Source organism: Suncus etruscus, chromosome 17 (genome assembly GCF_024139225.1).
Source record: "Suncus etruscus isolate mSunEtr1 chromosome 17, mSunEtr1.pri.cur, whole genome shotgun sequence".
In the NCBI taxonomy this organism is placed as follows: Eukaryota; Metazoa; Chordata; class Mammalia; order Eulipotyphla; family Soricidae; genus Suncus; species Suncus etruscus.
Window position 1 is genome coordinate 72,403,889 of NC_064864.1, and position 24,352 is coordinate 72,428,240.

The window sequence follows — 24,352 nt, forward strand, 5'->3', positions numbered from 1 at the left end:
CTCTCTCTCTCTCTCTCTCTCTCTCTCTCTCTCTCTCTCTCTCTCTCTCTCTCTCTCCACCTCTCTCCCTCTCCCTCTCCCTCCCTCCCTCTTCCCAGATTCCCACTCTCTCCCTCTCTTGACCTAGGCCCTTGGCCTCTCAACTCTTTGTTCTAATGAACTAAGCTTCAAGAAAAACCTCTTGTTAGAGTCTTGCTTGCTTGACCTCTGGCAGGTCTCCTCAGGCTTGTGTCCTGATCAAAGGAGTGGATATGGCCGATCTTGTGAATCTGTCTACCTGGTCAGCCCCTGACCAGCAGCATCCCAGCTTCAGGTCTGGCTGGTTTTCCTTGTCTCCTGAGAAACTTGACACTTTATCCATATGGACCCATGCAGATAGCCATGGACAGTAGGCAGCCCTGAAGCTATTTCTGGAGTTTCTCTATCCAGTGCACTTGCCTCAGTGTGAGCTTTTGATGCTTCAGCTCTCTGTCCCCATCCACAGCCCCCATCTTCCAGTACTTTTCCACGCCAAGTGCTAGTCACCCAGCACTTGCCCATACTCTGTCTCCCCAGCACTTGTCCATACACAAATCTCCCCAGTTCTCTGTGCCTTTAGCCCCTTGCTTAGGGCACAGCCATGGAACACCTGTGTTGACCTGGCCACATCATGTGAAGAAGATTTCTGATGTCATCTTCTGGTACAAACCAGCCCCATGCCTATGTCCTGTGGTGTCACACAACCCACTGCTCTACTGGACACACAGTAACTGATTGCTGTGGCTTATGTAGCCATATTGATTCCTGTACTAGCCTCCTGTTTTGTTCTCAAGTCACTGGGGCCCCTGTCATTGCCAGATGTCCTCACGAGCCTGCTGACCACTGTATGTGGTAGCTACAACCATGCAGAAACCCTTGCCCCTCAATAGGCTAGCTTCACAGGCTTCGACTGAGTCCTTGGTGACGAATTGTTGGGGATGAGGGCAGCAAGTGGAGGGCTCTCTACTAGGTGAGGAAGTCCTGCTTGGAATGTTCTGAGACTGGGCCAAAATGTGGATTCTCCCCTGCAGCAGTCCTCACCCCTGTTACCCTCAGGGATTATTATAGCCAGTTCCCACTGACATAATGAAATCTCACTTAAGGGGGCACATAGGTTCTGGTGTCGCATGTGCTACTTACTTGGAAACACACTCAATACATTAAAACTTAAATTTAAAAGGTATGTGCACACCTACGTTCATCACTACACTTTGTACAATAGCATAGATATAGAAACAGCCCAACTATGGATGAATGGTTCAAGAAATTATGATGTATATATATGCACAATGGAATATTATGCAGCTCCATAAAAAATGATAAAAAAGTGATCAGCAGCAACATGGATGGAACTAAGAATATCATAATACATGAAGTCAGAATTATCTCTCTCATGTGGGACTAAAAGATATATAGCAAGGTAGCAAAAGATGTCTAAAGGCAACATAATGGGAGAACTGATTCACACAATTGAGTTGGGTTAATGGGAGGGGTGTTGGTGTCCTTGGGAGAGAAGAGTCATACATTGGTGAGGGGTGCAGTGTTGTAATTATATGCATGAGAAATCACTATTATCAGTACTGAAACTATAGAATTTTAATAAGGAAATGTAAAAATATTTTTTAAAACTCTAAAAATTTAACAACAGAAGAGCACACACATGTAGCAGAATGTTTAAAGCAGAAATATTTGCAAGAGCTAACAAGAGAAAACAATCCAAATATAGTTTAGGTAGAATGAATATGTCATGTTGTCATTACAAAATCGATTACAATACGGCAGTGAAAAACAGTAAATTCTTTCTGCAAATTACAACGTGAGTGAATACTTCAGACATTATGTCAAGTAAAAGAAGAAAGACACAAAAGAATATGAACTGCATGAGTTTACCCATTTTTTAAAAAGCCCCCAAATAAATAAATAATATTTAAACTATGGCACTGGGACTTAGGAAATATTTTTTCCTAAAGGAGTGGGTGATGATTAAAAACACCCATGTGGTATGTGGTGTGTGTTATGCCATTTGCCTTGGTGAGCTTTAGGATAATCCATCAAGTTTAGGGCCCCTTTCTTTATATATTCAGTAATATTGATATTTATGGATAAATACACTAAACAACAAAAGATAGACATTGGATATAGCTAAAATACTATGAGTAAACTATAATAGTCATAAATGTGTATATACAAGAAAACCTAGAACAAGATACATGTGTTGAGATTTGCACACAGCTAGGTAAAATAGGCAAAAGAACTCTTCTAGTAGGAGCCTTCAAAACATGATTATAGAATTGGAATTTGGTACAAAAAACTAGTAAGGATAAACAGAATTGATCAGTGTAATCATTAAACTTACTTGTAAGCAAAATAAAATGTGTGCTCATGTACCAATTTCAAAAATCAATTATGTTTATTTGGGCACAAGGTGAATCTTGGGAAATTCCAGTCTGTAAACAATTGGAAGTGATATTCTTTGGTAGTAACTCAAAAAAAGGGGCTGTGAACATGTTTCAACAGTAGAGCACTTGCCTTGCCTGTGTGAGGACCTGGGTTCAGTCCTGGCACTGCCAAAGCAGCAGCACAGCAACAATAAGACAGGTTATAGGACAAAAGATCATTTGTAAATCCATATATCAGTTTCAAACTTCTGAAATTGCTGCCTTTATGAGTAAAAAATAAAAGATTAGATATTGGTAATCCAATATCTAATCCATAAAAAGGAGTCAATAGAATTAGAAATAAATGGAAAGACGGTTTGATTTGATCTTCACTACTTTCGTTTGTTTTGGACCATTTCTGGCAGTGCTTAGGGTTTACTGTCTCTGGCTGTGTGCTCAGGGGTCATATTGGGCTCCAGGGATCAAATGAAGTCAAAGGCTCAGGGTCTGTTGCATTCAGTATAAGTGCCCTCCCTACCTGCTGACCTTCACCAACTAATCATTGAAGTTGAGTGAAGAACTAAGAACTTTTGAAACTGGTACCATGGTACCATGTCACTGTACCTGCTGTCAGAAGGTCTTGAGTTCTTGTGTTTCACAGAGTTCTGGCATTAACATCTTAGTGTGAACTCTATGATATAGTTCGTCACTCATCTTCAGCCAAAGGTTATCTCCTGCCCTTCACCCAGGAGACTAGACTTTGCAGTATTGTTTCTGTGACAAATGCACAGAAAGAAGGTGCCCTATTGGATATAGTTTTAAAGAAAGAAATATGTAAATAAACTATGGAATTTGAGATACAGCTCTAATTCATGGCAATGAACAAGATTGGAAGCTTTTGTGCTTACAAATACTCCCAGTACAATATATATGTCATAATCATCATGAGTTACACATGATGTTATACAATAATTGTTACACAATCATCATGAGTTACACAATAATTTCCCAGGACCCTTCATGATATAGTTTTAGTGATTGCAGAACTTATTAAATAATCACTTGGTATCAGCATGATGCCCTGAACACTACCTTAATGACAGAAATTTATGTCAGAATTGTTTGTATATGAATTTGAAGAAGCATCAATGACTGGTCCTCTTGCTTCAGGAATCCAATCAGAAGGAACCTACATTGTCCAACACTCCTGGAAAATAAAGGACTGTCTTACAGACATGTCTGAAGTTGGAGGGTGTTGGAAAACAGTTTTTGATAGGGACTGGGGTAAAATCACAACCTCAGAGTATGTTTCTTTCCTACAATCTTACAATCATACTGACAGGTATCAGATAGGTCTGTGGTAAGGGTAGGAGAGACAGTAAAGGGGTTAAGACATATTCTTTGCATGTGACCAACCTAATTTCAATCCCCAGAATCACATGTCATTGCTGTGATTCTGCATTGCTGGATGTAGTCCTGGCGATCCCCCAAAAGTTCTGGGGTGAACCATATAATCCTGAAATTTCAGAACTCGAAAAATTCTATATCCTTGGGTTGTCATATTGAATGTTGTCCCAGTTAGGTAAGAATTGTTTAAAGAGAATCCTGGAACTCTGGTGTACCACTTGGAAGACAACTCCCCCCACAAAGATCTGTGACATACAGAAGAAATGTTGCATGAGATAACACCTCTTCAAGAAACAGACCGACAGCTAGAGCCAGGCACAATAGTTCTACATACTTTCCTCCACCTGGATACTGAACCCATGAGCTTCTACATGGCTGATCCAGAGCTCCATAAACTGAGCCCCAAACTTTTTATTGCCCAGAGGAGAGAGTTCTCAGACTGTTCTCTTGTCACTGCTCCCAGATAAGATTTGCAAGATGAGAAACCAGATCATTGCTGGTTTCTTTGTAGCTCTTTGTTCACCCCCAGAGCCTGTAAACCTGGGCAGGACAGGCTCAGGATAGTCTGAGCTATCTGTCCTTACTCTGTTCTTACTCCCCCAACTGGGGGTTGTCTCTTTACTCAATAAAATTACAGTTCTGGCAGGCAACTGGCTTTTGAAATAAGGTAGATTGCCAGACTACATATGTTTCATCCTCAGCCTGGTTTGGATTATTTCATGCTTGACTCTGACTCAAACTCATTTACCTGGGGTTAGAGATATGGCATGTTGAGTGATTTTACACACATGGTCCTATATATTATACATTTGCACATAAATATGGTATATAAAGAGAAAAGAACCTTAAATCCCTGTACCTCAGAGGACACCTCAAGGAGTTGAAAAAGAAAACCCATGGAATGGGAAGCAATATTCCAAGATGGACACCAAGTTAATGGATCAAAGCACTATTCAGTGCCTTTCCTTAGACACAAGTCTTTTGAGAGTTGATGTTGGTGACCTACATAGTATTTTCTCTTGTGCCATTAAGAACAGGACATTGGAAGTTGTGTCTGGTTCCCCTTTAAATCATGCACAACTTGCTACTCATAATTAAAGTAACATGAAAGAAGCATGCCAGTGGGTATAAAACAAATCCCAGAAATGACAAAATATCAGTAAAGTATTTAACCTTCTTTCTAGGACTTGCATCAGAGTAAGCCTTGGACTCTTGTTTTGTTCATTTTTGTCATACAAAGCATGATTTGCTTTACTCTTTCCTTTCCTTTCCTTTTTTTTGGGGGGTCACATCTAGAGGTGTTCAGGGCTTACTTGTTCTATGCTCAGGGGCACACCTGGTGATGTGTGGTGGGGTTGATCTATGGCTATGTGATCTCTCCCATCTTATGATTTTTTTTACTGAGATGGCATTTTTAATATTTGTAAACTATCATAGTTCTTCATTTAAGTCTCCCCATATGCTTCCCTAGTGCGTTCTGTGCATTCTCCCCAAAGGCAACTTTTGAAGTACCTACCTGGCTGGGGTCACAGACCGTGGTGCTGTATTTATCTGTGTACCTAGATAAATACAATCAAGAGATTGCTGAAGTTCAAGGTCTTCTCAAAGTAAATCCTTTAAACATTTCCAGGAAAATTCCCAATGCAATGCTTAATTTTTTTTTTTATTTTTGGACCACACCCGGTGGTGCTCAGGGGTTACTCCTGGCTGTCTGCTCAGAAATAGCTCCTGGCAGGCATGGGGGACCATATGGGACACTGAGATTCGAACCAACCACTTTAGGCCCTAGATTGGCTGCTTGCAAGGCAAACACTGCTGTGCTATCTCTCTAGCCCCAATGCTTAAATTTTTAAAAATTGTTTTTAGAGGCTGGAGAGATAGCACAGCGGTAGGGCATTTGCCTCGCAAGTGGCTGACCCAGGACCGGTGTTGTTTTGAATCCTGGCATCCCATATGGTCCTGCATGCCTGCCAGGAGTGATCTGAGCACAGAGCCAGGAGTAACCCCTGAGTGCTGCAGGGTGTGGTCCCAAAATTGTTTTTAATAAAAGCACCATAAATTACAGTTATTCAGAGTTGACTTTTAGGCACAGAATATTCCAGCACCCACCCCACTACTAGTGCCAACTTGCCTTAGCCAGTGTTCCCAGATTTCTTTCCATACTCACCCCTGCACTGTTGCTTCTCCCTGTCCATCTTAACAGGCATCTTTTATTAATAAATAAATAAAAATTAAAAATTAATTAATTTTTTGGGGGTAACACAACAGGCTCTCTGGGTTTACTCCTGGCTCTGTGCTCAGAAATTGCTCCTGGCAGGCTTGGGGGACATATGGGATGCAGGGAATCAAACCCGGGTCTGCCCTGGGTCAGCTACACACAAGGCAAATATCCTACTGGTGTGCTATTTCTCCCGCCCCAACAGGCATCTTTTAAAAATTGATCATTAAAGTTTAGGTCTCATGATTTCAGTGTTGACTCTGTGGTTTGGATATTTTGCTCTATCATTCTTTTTTTTTGTTTTTGTTTTTGTTTTTGGGTCACACCCAGGGACACTCAGGGTTACTCCTGGCTATGTGCTCAGAAATTGTTCCTGGCTTGGAGGACCATCTGGAATGCTGGGGGGTTGAACTGCAATCTGTCCTAGGTTAGCACGTGCAAGGCAAATGCCCTACCACTGTGCAACTGCTCCGGTCCCTCTATCATTCTTTAATACCATGAATGCACCTAAATTCCCTTCGCCCATATACCCCCTGTTATTTATCACCTGTTTTTCTCTCCCTCCTCTCCATTCTATTTCTATTCTTTTACTTCCTATTCTTGGTGGCCAACAGTAATCTAGGTAGGTATTTACCCTTGAAACCATTGCATTCTTCCATCCAGTTGTTCTAAATGTCACATATAAGTGACATCATTCTGTGTTTATACTTCTTCTGGTGTACTTTTTTTTAACATGATATCTTCCAGTTCCACCCATGTTGCAATGAATTTCATGAATGTATCATTCTTATAACTGTATTGTCTTCCTTTGAATATATCCTCATGATACATTCATCTGCCAATACAGTTTTTAAAAAGATTTTCAAAAAATGATTCTAAAGAATAACTTTCCTTTACTCATCTGATATTGATTAATTGTTCAGAGACCACAGCTTGTTTTGGTGCTCAGTGCTTATTCCTAGCTCTGCTCTCAGGGATCACTCTTGACAAGTGAGGGGGACCATACAAGATTCTGGGGATTGACACTGAGTAGATCATGTGCAAGGCAAATGCCTTCCCCACTGGAATTCATCCCAGCCCCTCTCCTTACTATTTACAGTGAAAATATAACTTTTTATAATCAAGAGATGAACTTTTTAAAAGCTGGACAACTCATTTTCTTTACTTTTCTTTCTTCCAATGAATTTGTAGTTGATTTAATAAAGCAGAATAGCATCTAATGTTGCCTTTCCCTCTCTGGCCCTCACAAACTCTGTAATTTTTGTGAGTGTACAGTGGGGAAAGCTTAGATAAATACACTCAGATATAAGAAGTGAGAGTAAGCACAAGCTGGTGTTGCTATGTAGAGAATCCTGCCCTAAACAGACATGGGCAACTTAACAGGAATCTCCAGCCAATATCAAATGGAAGGCAACCCTGACCTGGCTCTCTGGCCATGGGTGGAGTTTCTCTGGTGCTGTGTTTATTGCCATTGGTGACAGGTTCCAGTGACCCTAGTGTTGTCACAGCCCAGGCATCACCAGAGAGCGTTTGAATGGAACTTCTGAGAGGCAGCTGCTATAGGAACAAGTCTTTGAAATGCGGACCAACATCAGCTAATAATAAACTAGGAATTGGGCCCTGGAAGAAAGAGGCATCATTGGTTGGCTGATCACCCTCCTCTCAAATATGCTTTATAAAAGTTCCCCTTTCTACAATACACCAACTCTTCAGCACCATGGCCACTCTAGGCATCACTGTCGCCCTGCTGATATGGATTGCTACACTGCTGCTTGTCCACATCTGGAAGCAGATCTACAGTAGCTGGAAGCTACCCCCTGGCCCTTTCCCACTACCCATCCTAGGGAACATTTTACAGCTGGATCTCAAGAATATCCCCCAATCTTTCAGCAGGGTAAGAGAAATATTGGCCACTGAGAGAAGACTTTAGGAATTAATTGTAGCAGGTTCATTTAACTCAGTTTTCAGGGACATTCTTCAGTGCCAGGAACCTTTTATGTACTGGCTGATTAACAGCAGGGTCTTGAGTGACAGTCCAAATACTGTGGGTGTACCCCCCACATGGGCTGCTTGAAAGAATTCTTGTCATGGCTTCCCCTCTACCCCTCAACTTTGGGTGGGTTGGAAGAGGTTACTGAGACTGGTATTTTGATGCTGCCACAGTATAATATAAAGTTATATGATACATACTGTTTATGTATATGTTATATTATACATACACATATATATGTATATACTATACTGTACTGTACTAGGAGCTCTTTGTGCTAAGATTCCAAAGAACAGGATGAAAAGTGGTGTAAGGCAGTGCTGGTTTCTCCTACAGGGAATGAGCTCAAAAGGTGAAATTTAGTGAGTTAATAAAAACATGTCCATGGGGCCGGAGATTTTAGCATGGAGGTAGGGTGTTTGCCTTTCATGCAGAAGGATGGTGGTTCGAATCCCTGCATCCCATATGGTCCCCCGAACCTGCCAGGAGCGATTTCTGAGCTTAGAGCCAGGAGTAACCCCTGAGCGCTGCCAGGTGTGACCCAAAAACCAAAACAACAACAACAACAACAAAAAACATGTCCGTTGGGATAGCAGGCTGGAAAATGTGCCAAAGGGTTATTAACAGAGTTTGTGAGTACACTGCTAGTTTCTGCCTGTGGAGCTCCAAGTCTGAGCCTTGACTGAGACCAAAGCAATGTGTGGAGTGATAGGGCGGTCATGGACAAAAGGGACTCAGAGAGGGTATGTAAAGATTGCCCCTGATATTGATGGTGTGTGTGTGGAGGGGAGAATTGGTGGTTGAGAAGATCTAGAAATTAGAGGAGCCCAGACAATTTTCCAGGGGTGCACTTTCCCCTGCAGAAGAAAGTTTCTGAGTAGAGGGTCATCTCATTCAATTGAGCTTTTATTTGGGTCAGTTTAAGGAGCAGCCTATGGTCTCATCCACTGCTTTTCTGTACTGCAGCTTGCACAGCGCTATGGGCCCGTGTTTACTGTGTACCTGGGTCCCCGCCGTGCGGTGGTCCTGCATGGCTACAAGGCTGTGAGGGAAGTTTTGCTCAGCTACAAGAACGAGTTTTCTGGCAGAGGAGAGTTGTTCGCCTTTGAGGCACACAAGGACAGAGGTGAGCATCCCAAGATGGGTGAGCTTGGTCCTGAAATGGAAAAGAGAGGGCTGAGCCCCTCAACAGGAGCAGCGATGGGTGGGCATCTACCACATGACCCCTACAATACCAGCACCCTGAGATGCAGAAACCCTGTGAGCCCAGGAGCTAGTACCCCACAACCAGACACATTGATAGAGTCCGATGGGAGACATTTCCTCCTGCTCTCACTGGAGCCCTTTCCTCCTGAGCCCCTTGCACTGAAGTTTCCTCAGTACTTGAGCACTGAAAGCAACTGGTTTTTGCTGCCTGCAGGACTCTGCTCAGCTGCAATCTGGTTTGGTGGAGGACCTCTAATGTCCCCTGAGGCTATTCTTGACCCTGAGGAGTTGCTGGTCAGCCCTCACTGAGGCTATATTCCCACCTGGTCCTGACCCTCCATTCTTTCCTCTCTTTCGTCAGCACCCTTGCCTTCACATCCCCAGGTTTAGCTGATCCAGAAAATGCTTTTGAACTAGGGTCTCAGATTAACTCTTCTTAGACTACCTGAATGTGTCCAGATCCCTGACCTTAATCTGGCCTTTGGGTCCTCATGTCCTCACGCCCCAAGGCCCCATCTATATGGTGTTTCCCTCAGGGTAGACTTGAAACTCCCCATCTGCTCCCCATCCCCACCCATCTCCTCTGCCCTTTTAGATGAGCAGAGCCACGTGGTCTATGCTAGTGTCGCCATAGGCTGAGTATTGAGTACTGAGGCCTTTGTGGCAGGAGGGTGAAAACTCAACAAGAAAGGAGCGGGTAGGAAGCTTTTCTGGGATTGGTCCAGTGGAGTTTGAAATGAGCAAGAAAGGAAAGGGAATTGCTGTGTGGTGACCACCTCTTTCACTCCAGAAGAAAACCAGACTGGAGGCTTCAAGCTCAATATGCCTTCATCAACCCTGTTAGAGGCACTGGTTCTCAGTCATGGCAGCCTATTGTTCTTGGGGTTTTGGAGTCCCATTTCTAGGAGCTCCAGGCAATTCTCACCCTACCTTTCTCCTCTGTTCTTCCCTCTCATTAGGAATCATTTTCAATAATGGGCCTACCTGGAAGGACACCCGGCGATTTGCCCTGAGCACCCTACGTGACTATGGCATGGGCAAGCAGGGCAACGAGCAGAGGATCCAGAGGGAGGCTCCCTTCCTTCTGGAGGCACTCCGCAAGACCAACGGTACATATGGCTGCCTGTGCACAGTTCTGGAGCAGATGATTGGGGGTCAGCCTGGTCCCAGTCGCTGAGCCATGCCCTCACAGGGAGGATGCTAGCTCTCAATATCTGAAAAAGGACATCCACAGAGGCGCAGTGTCCTCTGTGAGCTTCATGATTGTCAGAGGCTCTGAGGAGAAGGCAATAGGAGGTCTTCACAAGCCCCTCCCATACTCTGTGTAAATGCTCATGTATGTTTTTCAGGTCAGCCCTTTGACCCCACATTTGTCATCGGCTGTGCCCCCTGCAATGTCATAGCTGACATCCTCTTCCGCAAGCATTTTGATTATGATGATAAGACCTGCCAAAGAATGATGGCCTTGTTTAATGAGAACTTCTACCTCCTCAGTACGCCCTGGCTCCAGGTGAAGCCCCCTGCCTCCTTCCCCATTGGCCCTACTTATCTTTCTTTGGCAGAGCAGAGAGCCTATTACATCCAAAGAACAGGTGGCCACTGCCATATTTGTCTGGAGGTCCCTTCCCACATATACACAGGCCTATATACTTCCCCTGGCTATCCCTTACACATTATCCTTCAAAATTGACATCTGTTGATACTTGATGCCTCTTCTGTGTGTTCTCCCACCACAGAGCATTCAGTACCTAGTGGAACTAGTGGACTGAGATAAAAAAAATAGTATAGGCCAAAGAGTCTAGCATGGGCTTGAGAGGTAGCATAGTGGGTAGGGTACTTTCTTTGCAGACGATTGACCTGGTTTTGATCTCAACATCCCATATTGTTCCCTGTGCCCATAGAAGTGACTATTGAGCCCAGAAGCAGGGTTAAACTCTGAGCACTACCAGGTGCCACCCAAAAACGAACAAAACAACGCAGAAAGATCCCTAAAGAACCCCAAAGAGTATAGAAGTGGGTTGGAGAAGTGATTAACCCAGAATACAAATTGTACTGTATTCAATATAAGGAATATATAGACAGATATGAAGATGATATCTTCCTCTCTAGGTCTATAATAATTTTTCAAGCTATCTACGTTACCTACCTGGAAGTCACAGAAAAGTCATAGGAAATGTGTATGAAATAAAAGAGTATGTACTAGAAAGAGTGAAGGAGCACCACAAATCGCTGGACCCCAACTGCTTCCGAGACTTCACAGACTGCCTGCTTACAGAAATGGAGAAGGTACCTTACACTTCACTGGGTTCAGACACGGGGCAAAGCTGAGGGGTTATGAGATGTGTTTTCTCGAGGAAGGAGTATGTGCTGGATCACATTTCTCTATGCACCAACTGCCTACAGTGGGTACTTTTGCATGCTCTGAGTTTTGGTTTTAATGTGGCTACTATGTGTTGCTGCCTCTCATGGTCAATCTTTCTAACTCCCTGAACTATCTGAACAACTGTGTCAGACAGCAAGATGGCCTTTCTTGGGGAAGCAATTAGGCCTCAGGTGCCTCAGGACTTAGAGGTTGATGGGTTCCTCACATCAATTTCTTCTGGGCCAACTTCTCAACAAGCAACTCTCACCCAGGAGAGCCTCAGTGTTCCTCGTTGACACACATGTCCCAAATTGTGTGCAACTTCAAGGAGTTCCAGAACTACCCAGTATCATTTGTTTAGGAGTCCTTTAGGACTCCTTGTGCAGGTTGTTGACAAAGTTCCTTCTGATACCAGGTGAGAGTGAATGTCACACCCAGCTTCCCTGGAAAACTAGCCTTGATCAGTTGGGTGCCTCAAAGCCCCTCTGAGCATCACAGCATCTCAGTGATTTCTCTGCCTCTGGAATCTCCATCTACAGGGTAGATGAAAGCAGTAATAAGCTCCCATGTTAGCAAAGGGCCAATACTAGCTCTGTTGCAGAGTTTTGGGGATCCTGTTGGGGAAGACCTTATTTTTAATATGGTCCCTGGTACTGTTAATGAAGCACAGAACCACACCTGATGAGGCCCATCCTGCCAGACCTAGTGTTCTGGAAACATAGGTTCTACTAGGTGGGTTTGTTTCAGTGTGACAGCTTTGTCCAGACCTGCCCCCCTCTTCCTTGTGAGGCTAGCAGGTTGCCAAGAGAGACAAGCATCCTGAAGACAACCCCATCTTGAGCCTGTCTGTTTCTAACATGTTCAGGTAAAAGATGGTGAAGAGCCTGGGTACAACTTGGACAGCATTGCCGTGACTGTTGCTGACCTGTTCTTTGCGGGGACAGAGACCACCAGCACCACTCTGAGATATGGTCTTCTGATTCTCATGAAATACCCAGAGATTGAAGGTGTGCTGAAACAGGCAAAGAAGCCAGTGTTGTGTCTGACCACCTACACAGTCACCCTGGGCCTTGAAGTTAAACTTTCCATCTACATTAATTCTTTTGCTAGTCATCTACACTCTGATCCACAATGCAACTTGTATTTGCTAGGAAAAGTATTTTCCATATGCCCTTGAATGAGATCTGGTTTTCAAGTCAGTGAACAGAGGGGTGGGGAAGGGTGAGACCTTCCTAGGGAATCATATATGAATAGGAAAAAGTTCAGGAAGGAGCATTCCAAGATCCACTTTCATGAAATGTCTGTGATCAGAGTTTGATCCCTAGCCCCTGGGCTAGGCTAGGTTCCCTGGAAGAGGGGAAAGCATGGCTTCTGAATCTATATTTGCACAAGTTGTGAATCCAAGTACATGTTAGCACCAATCCCCAAAGGGAGAGGAAGTGCAAGGTGCAGCTACCTGGGGCTAGTATGCCCAGGAGCCCCACCTTTCACTGAGTGCAGAGCTAGGCAGTCCCTCACGGCTCTGCATCACCTGAGCCTCACCTGCTTTTTCTGGTAAGATGACTGGATGGTTGGGAGGGTGGATGATGTAGGATTGATGGTAGAGTGGGTGATTGGGTGGATGACTGAATCGGTTAATTAATGAGTAGGTGAATACATAAATAAATGAGCGGTTGGTTCAAAAACAATGGGTGAGTATAGGGATGTGTAGATGGATAAATAGGCATTATGTGGGTGGATGGATAAAGGAATGGGTGGGAGGATGGGAGGATAGAGAGATGGATGAATGGATGGATTCTGTATGGATGAAAGGACAAATGGATGAATAAATGAATAGGTGAACATTGAACCAGTTTGAAGTAAATTATTTATATTTATTCATACATTGACAGAGAAACTTCATGAAGAAATTGACAGGGTGATTGGACCAAACAGAATACCTGCTGTGAAGGACAGGCTAGAGATGCCATACATGGATGCTGTGGTGCATGAAATTCAGCGATTCATTGACCTTGTGCCTTCAAACCTACCCCATGAAGCAACCCGTGATACAGTATTCAGAGGTTATGTCATCCCCAAGGTCAGATGTGGGCCTGGAATGCATGCCTCAAACACCACCTTATTGACATAGCAGCAAATCTCCCAGGAACAGAGAGAGGATGGCATCTGAGTGATGTTTATGGGATACTTCCCCAGTACTCTGACATGAGGCTGGGGATTATAGAGTGGGAGGAAATTAGGAAAAGACACCCCAGATAGTGCCTAAGAATATGGTTTACTATAAACCCAGAAAGAAACAGCAATGCCATTCAACCTTAGAATGAACCCTTTGAAAAGTTTGGGGCTCTGATTGATATTCAGATCTGACCTCTCACTTCTTTCCATCTAGTACTTAAGCAAACTTCTAAATATACTGAAATATGCCATATCAAAATATGCTGCCCCTATGACGTAAATTTCAAAATAACTCCCCTCAAAGGGGACTTCTAGATAAAAATCCATGTTTTCTTAATTGGACTGACCAAGACCACTCTTGTTCTTTCTAGGGCACAGTGTTAATACCAACATTGGACTCTCTCTTGTATGACAAGCAAGAATTCCCTGAGCCAGAGAAGTTTAAGCCAGAGCACTTTCTTAATGCGGATGGGAAGTTCAAGTACAGTGATCATTTCAAAGCTTTTTCTGCAGGTGAGATTTGAGGCATAGCATCTTCCTCCTCTCTACTTTCTCCTCTCTTCTGTGATCCTAGACTATCACTAGGTCTTATGTTTATGTTTGCAACACAACTCACTGGCAATCTTTCCTTTTCAGAGAGGTTAAATGATATATCTTTAACAGAAGCGCTAAGCATACACTGCATCTTCCATGTAGTATATGTTTTATTCAGTGCTAGCTTTCTTAATATCTTAATAGAACTTGGTGAAAAATATTTCAAAACTGTTGCCAGTCTCCTTCCATGATTTTAAGCAAGTATCACTAAATGAAATCTAACTTTAGGTCACCTGGACTCAGCATAGCATCCTGTAATCTTCTTTGGACTATGTGTGACTCCGTGCCCCCATCATGTGCTCACTGTGTCTTTTTCCCAGGGTGTAACATGAGGAAAGATCACACAACTTAGATGAGGGCTCTAAAATCCAACTTTAGAGAGTGTTGTTTTCAGTCAAGTTCCTGATTCTTTCCTCTAGAACATTAGGGTGAGGCCTGGGCAGAGACCATTATCTTGCCTCACACAGGTTGGTTTATATAGGGGAGTCCTGATGGCTGTACAGGCTGTCCCTGAAAGCATCGCATTATTATCCAGTGAGAATAATGCAGAAAAATGTGAACAGTCTGTAATCCAAGACATATGTTTGTTCCATGTCCTTTTCAGAGGACAGAGGGGAGTTCTACAGAAGTGTGACAATTGCACATATTTCACAATTGCTCTCCCACTGCTAACAGTGTTGCTTCCTGAAATGCCTCGGTGTCTTATCAGTACTGCTGTCTTCACTTCCAGGGAAGAGGGTGTGTGTTGGAGAAGGCCTGGCTCGCATGGAACTCTTCCTGTTTTTGTCTGCCATTTTGCAGCACTTTAACCTGAAGTCTCTTGTGGACCCCAAGAACATTGATCTCAGCCCCATCGCGATTGGGTTTGGAAAAATCCCACCCCACTACAAACTCTGTGTCATTCCCCGTTCATGATTATCAAGCACATTTTCTCTAAGATCCTTCCTCCCCCAAGGCTCTGAGATGCAGGCCTGGAGTCTTCCTATTCCCCAGCATCCCCCAGTGAGACCAAAAAGACCCATCCAACCTCCAGCAAAGGCAGTCAGGAAGTTATTATCTCGACATTAAAATGTGAATTGTGAATAACCATGTGCATGGGGATGGTTATGTGGAAAGTGACAGTTAGGGGAATCTGTAACAAGGTCAATGAGCTAAATCTTAATCTTATGCAACGGAAGAGGAATTTCTTTCTGTACCCTGTGGACCATCCGCTTCTTCACCTCAAGATCTCGGTGTGTTCAGTTTCTAAGTTTGTGAGGAAGCCCTGATAGAAAGCTGTCTGCTTAGAGGAGGGTTGAATGGGGCAGCACCAAGCAGTCTTTGGCACTCAGCCTGGCAGTTAATATAGTCTAGTGCTGTCCCCTGGTGGTCACTGGAACAAGTGGGGGGTGTCAATAGTAGCTCTGGGTGCAGTTGGGATGTTGCCTTGTTTACTTAAACAAGGTTGATTTCCAGGGTTCTTGTAGCTAAACACATGGAGCACACACCCTGTGTAAACACAGAGCACACGCCCTGATTTCCCTAATTTCCTAAACAACACCCCCATTTTAATTTCCTAAACACAAAACTCAAATCCTATTTCTCCCTAACTTGTTTGGCTGAAACACATATATCCCATTCTACATAAAATAAAGTTACTTATTTTCCTCCCATCTCCTATGCAGCTTAAGGATGTTTTTTGTAAGCATTCTACTCATCCGGGATCTGACTTTACCAACTATATCTACAGGTTCCGAGTAATATTTCCCCCTGAAAATGGAGTGGTAGGCCAAATCAGTTTGGGAATCTCTGATGTAAAAAGTAGTGCAGTAGTTTTAGGTTCCTGGGATTAGATGTAGATGATGTGAAATCTTTGTTTGCTCAATTTCTTCCACTCCAGTCTCATCTGCTGTGGGGAATAACTGAAAACCAATGTTTACATCCTGGGTAGCAGAGAATAATATAACACTAATAGCAGTGAGTGACAATAGAGAATACTGCCACCTTATAATATTGCTCTCCAGAAATTGGCAGTTCACATCAGTGTAATATTGTTCTCACCATTAATTAAACTATTTCTCCTGAGGGTGTGTGGGAGTGATAGTCATTCATCAACAAGGACATAGACACAGGGCTCTTCCTAGGCTATTGGTGCCATTTTTCTCCCTTTTATACATTAAAGGTCTTACTCATCATAGTTTTGTTAAATATTACTGCATCCTATGGGCATTGTCCCATCTTTAAAAATTTCAGTAAGGTGAATACATCTGGTCCTTTGCATTTTTATAGTCACTTTAAAGTAAACTTTAAAGTCAACTTGTGTATAAGATCTGTACTTTATTTTATTTTTTTTTACTTAAATTGCACTTAGTTCCTGTTATCTCAGTGGGCAAAAATAGGGTATTGTGTAGAGTTTAATTTGGTCTTGAAATTCATTACTGATATCAATAACAGTATCATTATGGTCTCAATAATGAGTTTTTAATTTACAAACATAATTTATGTATACATATTTATGTTTTCTAAAACTCGGGGCTGGGTAGTGCAGCTGTCAAGGTCCCCGCCTTGCACATTGCCATTCAGGGTTGATTTCTGACACACCCTATGGTTTCTTGAACACTGCCACTCTGAGGAGTAACCACTGAGCAGAGATCTTGGAGTAACTATTGAGCACTTCTGGGTATGTTCTTTAAAGGCCTCAAATAAAGATGAACTTTTCAATAGTTTGAAAGATCACATACATCTTATTAATTCCTAACTTTTGTGATATTATAAAAATACATTAGATGTTTTTGCAATTTCTTCATTTCTAGCAGATCTGCTACTGCCCTGAATGAACTGCTTTACTGGAGTAAAGATATGTAACGGCAAGGCAAAGTTTCTTTTTTCTTTTTTTTTTTTTTGGCTTTTGGGCCACACCCGGCGGTGCTCAGGGGTGACTCCTGGCTGTCTGCTCAGAAATAGCTCCTGGCAGGCACGGGGGACCATATGGGACACCGGGATTTGAACCAACCACCTTTGGTCCTGGATCAGCTGCTTGCAAGGCAAACACCACTGTGCTATCTCTCCGGGCCCAAGGCAAAGTTTCTTAAAAGGGGCACGACAAACATGGAATAACAGGAGATTGGGTATGACTTGAACTAGTAAAACTGACATTTAGCACTGGCAAAATTTCTTCTAGACTAGGTGAAACTGTGGAGGACTCTGATCTAATTAGTAGCAAGAGGATGCCCACACCATTAGTGGGTCATATAAACTTCCCACTCCACCCCACCGGGGACCCCTGGTTCTGAATTATCTGTGTTCACATGGTTAATCCACTAATGAGAGCATTTTCTCCTATGTGCCTGCAGAGAACTGTTTTTCAGAGTCACTTTTTTTGGTTCAGATGCTTATTCTGACCTGATGCATATCTTTACTTTAATGCTATTGCTAAAATATATAATTTGGTAAAATAAAGAATCCGAAGCATTGTCATTTAGGTCCTATATCCTTAGCTGAATTTTAGATATTAATATGTGTACAGCAAACCTATTCATTTAGCTATTCCATAACTTATGAGTAGATCTGTGGGGAGCCTAGCTGATGAAACCTGGGACATAGGACACCTCAGTAATTCCTAATCTGGTCACCCACGTGACCAAAAGGCCCATGCCTTGAGAACAAAGGAAATAGACAAAAATAAAGTAATTCAGAGCAGCCCAATATATCCAGCCAGAAAGAAAAATATAGAGTTTGCCTTTGTGTTAGCAAACATTATTAAAAACTTTGTTTGAATCTTATGCCTTTTAGTAAAACGTGCTCAGGTCTACCTCTGCCCCTCCCTACTACCTGCCCCAATTTATGCTAATGAATGCTTGTAACTGTGATTGGTGTAAAATTTGTAACACCCCTGACGTGTTTCAGCCCTTAAAAGCTGATCCCCCAACAATAAACTTCCCTTTTTGAACAGCATGTGTTGTCTTGAAGGCTTCTTTTACTAATCTCTCTAGTTCTTCTTTACAGGTCGGTTCTGCTCGAGTGAACCCACTAATAACTAGCAACTTTCATCTCCACACCCCCGCGGGTCGGGGGACTCCCACGAAAGTTGCAGAGTGGCGCCCAACGTGGGGCTCGAGTTACAGAATCTGATCGGGTGGCAGAGTGCGACGAGTCCGGAGCTGAATTACGTCAGGTAAAATAAATTAAAGCAACGTAATTTAGTTAGTCTAATGCCTAGGTAAAAACCGCCACCCCATTACAGTCCCAGAGTAAAGATGGGGACCAGCCCGAGTAAAGGGGCGAAAATTATTATATACAAGAGGAACTAAGAAGTAGGAAGGTTAAAAGTTAAAGAAACTTGTTAAAATTTTTGGATCTGCTCAAAAGCATTATTGTTAACTCAAATCTTAACCCTAAGAGCTTGCAGATTGTGAAAAATGCACGGGAAAACTTAATAATGGCCTCCAGTGCCGGCTCCCAATCTCTCCAAAGGAAACTCAAAGAAATGTGCTCTCTCTCTACCAGCGTTTACCCCTCCCTTCGAGCTGTCGCCTCAGCTCCCCGGACGCAGACTCGGCAACAACCTTGCTCTCCCCCCCTGCCCTCCTGGCCAGCTGCCGTTTTAGCGATCAGCTAGCAGGGCGGACACCCCTCCCCCCGCTAGCTCTAGCTCGCTGCTGGAGCTCCCACAGCCCCTCCGGCTGAGGATGTCGAGGCAGCAGCCCCAGATCCAAAGCTCCCCAGAGCGCCCCATTCATAAAACCTTTTGGTGTTTTAAAAATTTAAATGTACACACAGGTATTAAAATCTGAGTCTTTTTATATTTCTATTAGAAAATTTATTTTAATTCTTAAGGTATTTAAAAAAAATGTTAAAAATAATGTGGTTAACCTTTTTAAATAATATAGTTAATTTTATTGCAGTTAACACCCAGGTGTGCTTCATAATACCCTTAGTTTTAATTTTGTGCTAAAGAAATTGTTCTTTACCTTTGCATTACAACAACTATCCTTTTAAGTGTATTCAAAAGGTCAGCACATTATACAAATCTGTACATTTGTGTCAAAGTAAAAAAATCTAGTATTAATAAAAATATATATATATTTAATTTTATAAGTAATATTATAAAAGCAAATTAACTAGTATCAAATATAATTTTGGTCTTAAGTTCTAGGTGTAAAAATGCATCAAATGTCTTTAACTATATTTTATAATGTCTAAACATTTTGTTAATTTGGTATCTAATATTTTTTACAAATTATTCACTTAAAGTCTTCAAAGTAAAAACAGTTATTTTTTAAGGTCAGTTTTTTATACCTTTAATAATCATAGTTCATGCTCTCGTGTTTAATCATAAAAATTTTAACACTTTATTACAGCTGTCTTACTATTCTACTGTGAAACCAATTTATAACAAACCTGTTCATTTTCAGCAAATAATATCATACTTCACAGTGGAAACTCCTTCTTCAGTGCTCCCCTAACCATTTCACTTAACAAAATTTTTTTTTAATTGCTAACATTTTACTTCATGTTTTAAATTTCAAATTAGAATTGTTTTAAAAATGTTTTGTGTTAAAGCTAAACCTTAAAATTTATTTTCAGCAAAGTTCCACTCCAGCTACATTAAAAAAATTTTTTTACAAACATGCCGGCTAAATATTTAAAAGCGCTTGTCAATTTTTCTAATGCAAGTTTTAAATAAATCCTCTTGTCTGTTCATGTGTGTGTGTTATGTGTGAAAGTGGCCACAATGTTGTGTTTCGTGTTGTTTGTTTTGTCTATTTGTTATTTTTGCATTTCATAATAATACAATTTTTAAAGTCTTATCCATTTTTGAAATTTCAATTAATTTTTTTTTATCTGGCTTAGTCTGGTCATCTAACTAACTGTAAAATCCTGCTAAAAAATCCTGTGCTAAGCCAGCTTTGTCCTAACAGCATGGCAGAAAGTGTGGGGGATGGTAAAATCCAAAATTTTTCAATGGCCATCCGGGATAACTTTTCCCTGAAAAATTTCTGAACTTTACAATCCCCAACTTTCCTGCTATGTGTAATTTAAGGCCTATAAAATATAAATTTTGAACAGCAAAAAAAAAAAAAATAGCATCTAGCTTTAAAATATAACTAATAAGTTTAAAAAAATCATTTAAGTTCAGGTTAAAAGTTTTTGAACAATTGGCTATCATTAATTATAAAATTTTTTAAGGCTAAAGTCTGGCAAAAGTCAGAAGGCATTCCTGTGGCATTCAAAAATAATCATTTTACCTCCTGCCAAGTTGTTTTCTTATAGACCTCCTACAGCTTCCTGCAGTCCTGTCCTCATTCACTTCAAAAAAGCCTGCCACCCCACCTGCTAGCTGCAATTCCTGCGGACCTGTTTCTGACTGACTCCACCTTTAACAATGCTGAATTTGGTACTCTGCCTGGCTGTCCTTAATGCCCACTGCCGCCAACCACCCCCTTCGCACCAAGGCTTCATTAATTTGTTTGCTACACTTGACTCTCCCTTGCAAGACGTTGACAACACCTCTGGTTCCTTCCCTTCCCCTTTTATGGCGCCGAAGCTCTTCAGAACTCTGCCTGCTTCCCCACCCTTCCAGCCCATGCTGTCCTCCGGACCCCCCTCCTCTTCTCAGCTCATCCTTGTCATAATCAACGCCTCCGCCCAGACGCCTTCGGTACCTGCTATTCACCCACCTCACCGGCCTAAATTGCTGCCTTAACCTGCCTTACTTCACCTACTACACCAACCTTCTGCAATGCGGTATGAAGCTTCAAAAACGTGGCTTAACTTTAAAACTAGTGGTGGAACTTGAACTTTGCCCCTTGGTACCCAATATGATTCCCCCTATTTAAAATTGTAATCAAATTCTTGTCGTTAATTTCTCCTTTCAGTTCATAATTGCCCCCAATTCAACGTTTCTTGCCTGTTTTCACTGGTTTATCTCCCCCATTGTTTTACATTTGTTTCTTTAGTCCTAGAACTACTGTGTTTTGGTTGTTTTAATGCCAAAATTAACTGTTAAATCAAAAATTGCCTTATTATCTCTTAAATATAACTTTGTCTCTCTCCCGCTGCAGTATAAAAACAAACATTGCCTCCACCCCAGCCTTATTGAAAGGCCTGGGTGTTACTGGTGTAAGCACAAAAATTTATTCATTGGTTCATACTCTAAAATCTGTTAATGCCTCATAACTGTTGTTAAAAATGTTTACAAACTTAGAAAAAGTTTACACTACTTAACTGTTCAATCCCTAGCAGTATTAGAGCAGAAAAACTGCCGTGGTTTAAAATTAACCTTTTTTGAGGGAGGGGGAAATTTGTGTCATCCTTAGAATAAAATGTTGCTTTTTAAAATAAACTTGGCTTAGCTAGAGATAGCATTGGACTTGTGGAGGAAAGTCTAGAGGATAGAAATAGACAGAGGGATTAAGATGAGTCCTGATATAAAAATTGGTCCTCTACCTCATCCTGGCTGTCTAAGCTGCTACCTAATTCGGTCCTTTCATTGGCTTTTTGCTAATTTTTCCTTTGGCCCCAAGGCATTCTGTCGCCTCACAAGTTTGTTAAAAATCCGGTTACTGAGATTGCCCTAATGTTCAGTATAGGTCCAATATCAGTGGCTCTCCTAAATGCACCCCGAAGAACTTGAAGCCTTGGATATACCTCTGAGCTTTAAGGAGTTTTGAGTATCTGGCTAAACGCCCCTGCTTGCTCTGCTCCTGGCTGTGGAGATGCCCATGACGGGGAATAGTTTGGTGCCAGTGTCTGGGTGCAAACATGGCATTCCTAATATTTTGCGCGCAAAAACTTTTAATTTGGTCTCTTGTTGCCATGTCCAGAACTGGAAGCCCACCAAATAACCTAAGACAGGTGACTCCACCCACTTCGCTCTTCTTCTTTTATTATTACAGTAAAGGGGGAACTGTGGGGAGCCTAGCTGATGAAACCTGGGACATAGGACACCTCAGTAATTCCTAATCTGGTCACCCACGTGACCAAAAGGCCCATGCCTTGAGAACAAAGGAAATAGACAAAAATAAAGTAATTCAGAGCAGCCCAATATATCCAGCCAGAAAGAAAAATATAGAGTTTGCCTTTGTGTTAGCAAACATTATTAAAAACTTTGTTTGAATCTTATGCCTTTTAGTAAAACGTGCTCAGGTCTACCTCTGCCCCTCCCTACTACCTGCCCCAATTTATGCTAATGAATGCTTGTAACTGTGATTGGTGTAAAATTTGTAACACCCCTGACGTGTTTCAGCCCTTAAAAGCTGATCCCCCAACAATAAACTTCCCTTTTTGAACAGCATGTGTTGTCTTGAAGGCTTCTTTTACTAATCTCTCTAGTTCTTCTTTACAGGTCGGTTCTGCTCGAGTGAACCCACTAATAACTAGCAACTTTCATCTCCACACCCCCGCGGGTCGGGGGACTCCCACGAAAGTTGCATAGATCCTTTTGTTTCTAACTTGCGTATTTATAAAATGTGCCTTTCTTCCATGTCTGTGTAAGAACCAAAATGCTTTAAATATTTTCCAGTAAGCATAGGCACACATTTCTAGGTTATTAGGATTTCTACTCTTGACTAAACTTCTTGTCTGTGGACTAAAGCTTAATGGTACCAATCATGAACTTAGCTGAAATATAAAATTTTTAAATGAGGTTCCTACTATCATTCACTTTTGTGAGATGTAGACGTGATTTTAACAAGGTATTACCAATTCATTTATAACACAGGTAGGGATATCTAAAAAACCTGTGTATAAAATATGATGCCCAAGATTTGACTGACTGAGGAATATCTCTCCAATCATGTTCTTCCTTTCTCCCCTGGAAACAGAAACCATTGGTCTGTGAACCTGTGTGTGGTTCTCTCCATCTCCACTGTGTCACTGCCCTTCCTACTTTCTAGAGAAGGAATCTGTATCTAATTTACAATTTAAACCCAGGACCACAGATCTTGACTGCTATTTTGTCCTTAATTGGTTTGAAACCTGCCTCAGAAATGCTCGTCAGGTATTCCCCTCACATTTTCTAACATGCTTTGCTTTAAAACAAGGTCTGAGTTTTGTGTCAATGAGAATCCAAAGAACAATTCATCTTCTTGTTACTTCACTGTTAGGATTCCTTCCTTGATTCCTTCTTCCCTCCCTCCTTCCCTTCCAACCATCCCTGGCTGTGTGCTCAGGGATCACTTCTGTTGGTCTTAGAGAACCATGTGTTGTGGGGGACAGAACTCAGTCAGCCCATGTCAAGAAAGTGTCCTGCCTCTTGTACTATTCTCTCTAGCCCCATAATCCAGCTCCTGAGTAAGGAAAAATAATTTTTTTGAGGTAGAGGGAAGCCCTGGTAGTGCTCAGGGCTTACTCCTGGCTCTGCATACAAGTGCTCAAGATCATATATAGTGCTAAAGGTACCTAAACTAAAAATAAATTTTTTTTGCAGTTCCAGATATTTTTACTAGTGGTTTCTTAAAGGTTTGGAGTCAAAAGAGCACTGTAAAAACCATGTTAGTGGGCCCGGAGAGATAGCACAGCATTGTTTGCCTTGCAAGCAGCCAATCCAGGACCAAAGGTGGTTGGCTCAAATCCGGGTGTCCCATATGGTCCCCCGTGCCTGCCAGGAGCTATTTCTGAGCAGACAGCCAGGAGTAACCCCTGAGCACCGCCAGGTGTGGCCCCCCCCAAAAAAAAAAACAAAAACAAAAAACCATGTTAGTGTGGCAATTATTGTTTGCATGAGCCCACCAAAGTATGGGGGTCATGGAAAGAAAAACTTTGGCTTAAGTACAAGGAGACCCTACCCCTGAAGTTTCCTGACAGAAGACCATTTCTAGGCTCCAGGCAAACCAGTTTGTCCCATCCCAGTCATTGTCTGCAGTGCCCATACAGTTATACCTTTCACAGTCTCTGTTGTGATCTCACGCCTCTGCATTGAAGGTCCTGGAATCTGTACATCCCGCATTGAAGTCAGGATGGTGCAGAGCGGCATCTAATTTCAACTCACAATTAACGGGCAATGAAAAAAGCCCTGTCCAGTA

General features: G+C 42.2%; 1 protein-coding gene across 1 annotated transcript; it reads left to right on the top strand.

The window, feature by feature from the left end:
• The first annotated feature begins 7,711 nt into the window (after positions 1–7,711).
• LOC126033572 (cytochrome P450 2E1) lies at positions 7,712–15,543 on the top strand. The gene is made up of 9 exons (XM_049790553.1): positions 7,712–7,915; positions 8,978–9,137; positions 10,177–10,326; positions 10,567–10,727; positions 11,327–11,503; positions 12,445–12,586; positions 13,472–13,659; positions 14,126–14,267; positions 15,079–15,543. Exons 1-9 carry the CDS (start codon positions 7,739–7,741, stop codon positions 15,261–15,263), a joined length of 1,482 nt encoding a protein of 493 aa, XP_049646510.1. The 5' UTR covers positions 7,712–7,738; the 3' UTR covers positions 15,264–15,543.
• The last annotated feature ends 8,809 nt before the right edge of the window (positions 15,544–24,352 follow it).

Bases quoted from the DNA above. Each gene is read 5' to 3' on its own strand.
- LOC126033572 (XM_049790553.1), top strand. From the start codon at position 7,739: ATGGCCACTCTAGGCATCACTGTCGCCCTGCTGATATGGATTGCTACA. The intron at 7,916-8,977 runs GTAAGAGAAATA...TCTGTACTGCAG, and splicing joins TCCCCCAATCTTTCAGCAGG to CTTGCACAGCGCTATGGGCC. The intron at 10,327-10,566 runs GTACATATGGCT...TATGTTTTTCAG, and splicing joins GGCACTCCGCAAGACCAACG to GTCAGCCCTTTGACCCCACA.